We start from the raw sequence: 6,980 nt of genomic DNA on the forward strand, positions 1-6,980 counted from the left end.
ACTCACTACGCTGTCAGACAGGAACTCTATCCCATTAATACTACAAACAATATTTGATTATTAGTGCAACAAACACTTGTTAAGAAAAGACTAAGTAGATGAATAATCTACCCAATTCAAGAATACACCATAATCTTTGAATTCAAATAAATAAACATTTTCCCTCTACCAAAATGACCATGTGTTCAAGAATAAACAATACACGATTATCAACTCAGATGAATCAGTGTAAAGACCAATATCATTTACATCTTCCACTGGATCCCCTCAAATTTCAACCAACAAAAAGAAGAAGAAGAAGAAAGAGAGTAGATGTATGCTAGAAAAAATTTATTTATAGTCCTTGGTACCAGTGTCATGCCCAACCTGTCTCAACGTATATGTGTCTATATATTATGAATGGCATTGAAATCCTAGTCTCACCCTCTTTAGCAAACTATAATAGAACATAGATATATATCAATTGTCCACAGTTCTAACTAAGCTATGTTACACAAAGGAGGACTACACATTATCCCATGCTTGAGAATTCAAGGAAGACAGGTTATTTTCCTACGTTTCCCAGGCACCCAATCCAATGGGAATTATTGTGTTAGCCAGACCCTATGTCAACATAGATTAGGGAAGGTTATATGCGAGAGATAAGCAAAGGGACTGACACATCCTCCTCGCCCATGGCTGGGTTGAACAGATCCAACTCCCCATATCGTTCCAGGACACGCATTCTGCAGTCCTCAGCAGCCATCAGTCCGGTCGAGTACGCTCCATGCACAGACCCTGGATAGTTCATGCTTGTTGCCTCCCCAGCAAAGAATAGATTATCTACAGGAATTCGTAACCTCTCATATAAGCTGTGTGGTTTTCCAACTAAATCATAGCTGTAGGAGCCAAGTGAGTTGACATCTGTTCCCCAGTGAGAAACAAGGTACTGAATCTGCAAAAGAAAACAAATTGGAGTTAGAATTGTTGGTCAAAGGTTGCGTCACCATACTCATAACTGTCAACAGCTAAATGCACAAATTGAGAAAACTCGCTAGGGTTCTTAATGAGGGGAGTGGAGGCTCGCCAGTAGTACCTGTAACTTGCTCCTCAGTCATGAAGATGGCCCCAACATTATAAAGTGAGGACCAACCAAGCCCCACAACAGGAGAAGAAGGTGGGAGTGATTAACAACTAAAATACACCATGTTTATTTTTTTACATGCCAGAGGAAGCTAAATGGAATAATGATCTCAATGATCATCATCATCAGTGAGAGTGTGTCTAAATTTCTGAAGTAGCAATTATTTAACCCTTACAATATATGTTTGTTTCCCATTTTACATAACCATCCAAAGAACCAGCTGCTTTACAAGTCACAACATGAACTAAAAAACTCTATTTGATCAATATTAATAAAAAATCTGGTTCTGAGTTCCTAACCACCTTGTCTATTGTACTTTTTGAAGACCTGGAAAACATATAGAAGAATGCCTACTCAAAGGAGGTTAAATCACATTGTTGGGTTAGCTGTTCTACAACCTCAGTATCTTTCAGGTGGCACCTGTTGTACGGCAGTTCCTAACCTCTAGATATCTGAACACAGTGAAGCCCTGAAGGGGAATGGATGGTAGGTATTGAGGACAAATGTTCTCGAGCATGAAATTCATTTTCAGTAATTGACAGATAAGATTCAAATTGTGGAGGGTAGACTCAAATAGTTTACCGGCTCAGAAGCATCAGGAAGGATCTTCTTAAGTTGCATAAAAGCAAAATTAACAGCAGCCTCATCTGACATCTTCTCGATGTCTTGGGCAAGTTGACCTGCAGGCATATAAACAAGGACAGGATGTCCAGTTGCTTTGTGGAGGTTTAGGAAGTAGCTGCATTCATAAGAAGTTGAAGCAACCACACCAAGGAACTCTACATTGGGCCAGAAAACTTTTTCAAAGTGCAAAGCTATCTTGTTCTCTATCCCAACACCAAGGTCTGCGATGGCATCTTCTTTCCAATCTGGTAGTTTTGGCTCAAACTTTATGCTTTTGGATTTCAGAACACCAAGAGGAACAGCAACAACAACTGCATCTGCTACAAATGTTCTTCCATCCTCAACTGTTACTTTCACTCCATTGTAACGGCGGGCAATTTTTGTGACCCTGAAAGCAGGATTAAGGTAAGATGATGCTAACTACATCAAATGGGCTACAAAATCAAGAACTCGATTGAACTTACAAATATATACCTGTGGTTCAAACATATGTCCAGTCCTTTGGCAAGAGTATTTATAACAGGGCGATAACCACGGACCATAAGCCCATGACCGCCAGGGAGAAGTTCTTCCTGTAAGGTTGGGAAAGAAAAAAGAGAAAGACTGTGTCAATATGAAATGCAGGTTTTTACTCATATTAAGAAGTGCTTGAGTGTGGACAAGTGTCGATGCAATCACAGAATGTCGAGTAATCACACAAATACTTCAACTGGATGGACATCACCAGTACAATGAGTCAGCCAGATAATCTTGAAAGACATAAGTATGTGACCAGATGAGGTTGGGAAACTAGAATTAATAAATGCAAGTTAAATTCAGATTTATTAATGTATAAGGATTACTTGATCCAAAAGATGTAACAGATAAGAATTACTACATGAAATTTAGTCAGAGAAGCAGAGTAGCCTATTGTTTTGCTCATTTAGGAAGTGACATTCATTTGCAGGATGATATTAAAGTTTCTCAATTTTATATGTTCTGCAGATCAGGCAATAAGTCATTAGATTCTGAACAATCTCAAATGAGAGGGAGAAAAAAAAAGATATAAAATACATGCAGGACAAATCGAACTTCAATCCTAAGCACAGATCAAGGGGTAAAAGCAGTAATCCTACAGATAAGAATTCCCTCTATATCTATCTCAGAATATGAAATATAAAAGCAGAAGCAGTAATACTAAGAGAAATGCTCTCACTCCCATTGAATCAAAGATGATATAAGACTAACAGTTTGCTGCATAAATTACTGTTTAGCAACATGGACTGCATTATAGAACTTTTAACTACTCCATGAAGTTGTAAGAATGCAAGATTTGTTTTTTTTTTTTTTCAAAATGACAAACACAAGATCTTGACAAAACGAAACAATTTACCTGATCCCAACATCTAAGTGAGATAGTATCTGCATCAGCAGCAAACCAACCTTCCATTCTACATAAGTACCACTGTAGTACCTTATAAGAAAGCCCATCTAGCCTGCAACCAAACTTGCAGTTAGAATTTTTTAAGACTGAATATTATGACAAAACAACTTTAGTAGACAACGGATAAACATAATGATGTTATATCAACAAACCTGAGATCTGGCCTCCTTTCAAAAACAATATCAAGCGCACGGAGTATAGACATATCTTCACTGTGTTCCTGCCTTACTTTATCCGTCTACAATCATCAAATCGGCAGTAACTCAGAAAATAGCCATTAAGGATAACACAACAAAACTAAACCAGTGTCTTCTCAATTAAATGGGAAGATTACTCATCCTCATACAATGAAGTCTGCTCATATGAAGCACTTTTTATCAAGTGGCACAAATGAGGGAGCCCTTTGCTTCCACAGCCCCTTTCACAATGGAAACTCATAGACTCAAGTAATATAGGAATACAAGATACCATCCCCCACCAAATACAACAGAAAATCCAACTTAACAAAAATAAAACCTCAGGAAAACAGATAGTAAGGAACAGATACATTTTTGCTGGCATGCATGTTAAACAAAAAGCATATTGGCAGTTGATGAAAGGGTAAATTGACATGCCTCACTCAAAACGCTCTCGAATGCTTGGCCAACCTTGGTCACTAAATCTTGTGGAACTTGATTCCCATCTGTATCAAAGAGTGCATAGCTGCAAAACAGAACCCTGAGAAGTTTAAACCAGAACAAAGGAACAACGAAAAATTACAGGCTAAATACATAAGAACCATCCATTTCGTCCAGTCTGTCATTGTCTAGTCCTATGCAGCATATTCATCCTAATCTACCATCCACATGATAACACACTCAAGAGCAGAACACTCACTAGGTAGACCAAAAACAGAGCAGTTGAAACTGTAAAGCCACAGATCAACCTGGTGGCAGATCCTACCATCTAAAAATTGGATAAGGAAAAAAAAATTATTACTGGATGGCTAAAATAATTTGATCAGGTTGAGACGTACCCTCATAGGGAGGGGCTAACAAAAGACTGTTCCAACCCTACTACATGCAAATCTAGCAGAAAATCATAAAACATAGGATATTTACCGCAAACAGGATCAAAGGTCTTACCTTTCTAAATCATGGTCATACAGCACAGAGTTATCACCACTGGTACGGTAGAGGGGTAACCCCAGTCTTCCAATGATTGGTGCCAAGGGATTCTCTTTGCAAACACCATGCAACCTGGAACACGATGGAAGAAATGCATTTTTTTTTTCTTTCAGAACTGATAAGCGGTTTCCACATTTTACATCAAAAGAAATGATCTTGCCGACATCCATAAAAATAAAAATAAGAAGAAATGAAAAATACCATGATGCACCCATGTCGACAGGAAAACCAAAGGAGTAGTCAGTGCACACCCGACCACCAATTCGATCCCTTGATTCCAGGAGGACAACCTGCAATAACAGTGGGATCAGGTTTACAAGCAAGCACACAACAATTACAAAACAATAAGAACATGATGCAGGTCGTTTGTTTAACCTGAAAGGAGGCATCATGAAGAGCACGAGCAGCTGCAATGCCAGCAAATCCACCTCCTATAACAATGACAGAAGGAGAGCGGGATTGACTTCTCCCAGCATTTGAGTAGCAAGAAGCTACAAGAAAACAAAACAGTTGAACTCAGATTCTTAAGAAGGTGAGGTGAAAGAATGTTGAATATTTATAACAGGTTAATACGTGCATGGATACAGTAACTCAGATGCCTTGCGTTCATGCTTTATAAATGAAGCATTAAAAACTCTATTTTTTTTCCACCAAAAAATAAGAACGGGAAATAGATCGAGTTCCAATAATGATTTAAAAGATGAAGTCGAACAAAAACCACAAAATACTAAAAATTAGATTCAGAGGTATTTTAAACAAAATATAAAACACAAAATGATAAATGTTTCTATATGAAATCTAACATATTGGGTTAAAATCGAAATCCAAGCCAAATTTCTGCGGAGGGAAGGAGAACCTAATAAATCGTTAAGACCTAGATTTTCCAGGGATCAAGCTTCAGATTGACCAAAGAGAAACAGAGATAACAGAGAAAAAGAAAATTATTTCCACAAACCTCTCTCCAATTGACGATTACGTTGGTCTCGGGACTCCATATTGAGATGATCTTTGACAATTAAGATGATTAAAGCTACGCTCCAATGGTTTCTCAAATTTAAACAGGGCAGAAGGTAATTGAGGTGAATAATGAAGAATAAAAATCAGAAGACAAGTGATGAAGTGATTTGAATTCGAAGAAATCCCCAGGTTAACGAACCAGCTCATGCGTATAAACACAACAACGGACGCACCGATCTCGTTTTTCGGCAAACGTCGCCGGAAATTCGGCGAATTAGACAACAAATAAGCAATTCTACCTGAAAAACCCGAACTTTCCCATGAAATCAAAGGTCACAAATCAAGATTTTCAGAATTTTTCAGGCAGAATCAGATGGTTTCGAAGCAGATCAAAAGAAAGAACGAGCCGGGAAGAGGAAGAAAGAAAGGAAAAGGGCGGAAAACCAGGCGCAACTAACTGCCTCTGATGATGATTTTCTATTCCGACCTTTTAAGTCCTTTATATAGTATTTTGGGTTTCAGTCTTTCAGAGGGATTGGGCTTATTTATTTACTTTTTAGCCCCCTATTCATGTAAATTGGGAAAATGTCATCTCTTTTTGTAAAGTGGAGTAAAATAATATTGAGGGATTATGATGTTAAATGCGGCTGCATTTTTGTGATGCGATGAAGGTATAATTCCATTCGTATGTTGTGGTCAAGTGTTTAGCGCACTTGGTAGCTAGTGGTGCATAAAGGCCCATTGCTCTTAGGAGGTCTTGAGTTCAAGTCTTCTGGTTTACATCCTACATCCCCTTAAACCCCTATCTATCAAAAAAATTAAAAAAAAATCCTTTCGTATGTTCAAGGTTCTGGTTTAATCTGTACCGTCAGATTTATGAGATATTCCTCATGTATTTCTTATTCTTTTTCTTTATTTGGGGTAATTCCATGTGTACTCGGTTATACGATAATATGCTGGGGGAATCAGTACTTCATACATGTGACCCCGGTCCCCATATTGTGAATTGGAAAGGAGATAGAGTAGCCGCGTGGGCCTACACATTTTGAATCCAATGGTGTTTCTATTCTAGGGCAATTTCGTCATTTTAAGTGGATTTAAGAACGGTGACCGACAAAGAGGACGAAATTCCCGCCCTAAGCAACTAGCAATGCTTCAAAAATGAGGGGTTTTTTCTTTCTAGCTTGATAGTGACAACTGTTATGAAATCTAATCCGTCCAAAAGGTACCTATGAGTTTGCCACGTTGCCAGTGAATAAACTTCTTTCTACCAAAAAATCTATCCAAAATGTTAATAATTAAAGCGCAAGACATCGTTGTTTGGTCGTGTAGCGCCTGCATCAACGAGGGGGTAATGAGATCACAAGTAAGGACATCAACTCGATTGAGATTTTTTATTTTAAGAGTCTGTTGGCCGTGTTTTGGAAACTTTTGTATTTGGATACAACATTTTTTTTCCCATAAATTTTATTTGACATATGATTCGTTTGTGATGTCACAAATAGAATGACATTAACATTATACAGAAGGGATTTTCTTATTGACACCGCTCATGGTGTCAAATAATTTATAATCTTATTTTTTTGTCCTTTTTGTATGACACATAAATTTTTTCCAATAAGGGTAAAAGGATCATTGCACATGTGTATTAAAAAAATATGCATAACAATTGCATCTTTTAATAATG

The 6,980-nt window shown here is 37.7% G+C and overlaps 1 protein-coding gene across 1 annotated transcript; it reads right to left on the minus strand.

Annotated features, from left to right (window-relative positions):
• Positions 1-378: 378 nt before the first annotated feature.
• LOC122651308 (polyamine oxidase 2) lies at positions 379-5,707 on the minus strand. Its single transcript, XM_043844647.1, has 10 exons — positions 5,292-5,707; positions 4,712-4,827; positions 4,538-4,626; positions 4,295-4,408; positions 3,785-3,872; positions 3,323-3,408; positions 3,120-3,222; positions 2,222-2,319; positions 1,706-2,135; positions 379-934 (listed from the first exon to the last, which is right to left on the minus strand). Exons 1-10 carry the CDS (start codon positions 5,329-5,331, stop codon positions 629-631), a joined length of 1,470 nt encoding a protein of 489 aa, XP_043700582.1. The 5' UTR covers positions 5,332-5,707; the 3' UTR covers positions 379-628.
• Between the last annotated feature and the right edge of the window lie 1,273 nt (positions 5,708-6,980).

This window comes from Telopea speciosissima, chromosome 2, assembly GCF_018873765.1.
Source record: "Telopea speciosissima isolate NSW1024214 ecotype Mountain lineage chromosome 2, Tspe_v1, whole genome shotgun sequence".
NCBI classification, from domain to species: Eukaryota; Viridiplantae; Streptophyta; class Magnoliopsida; order Proteales; family Proteaceae; genus Telopea; species Telopea speciosissima.

Coding starts and splice junctions, on each gene's coding strand:
- LOC122651308 (XM_043844647.1), bottom strand. CDS start 5,331: ATGGAGTCCCGAGACCAACGTAATCGTCAATTGGAGAGAG. Junction 3,873..4,294: donor TATGACCATGATTTAGAAAG/GTAAGACCTTTG, acceptor TCTGTTTTGCAG/CTATGCACTCTTTGATACAG. Junction 3,409..3,784: donor TCGAGAGCGTTTTGAGTGAG/GCATGTCAATTT, acceptor TGATGATTGTAG/ACGGATAAAGTAAGGCAGGA.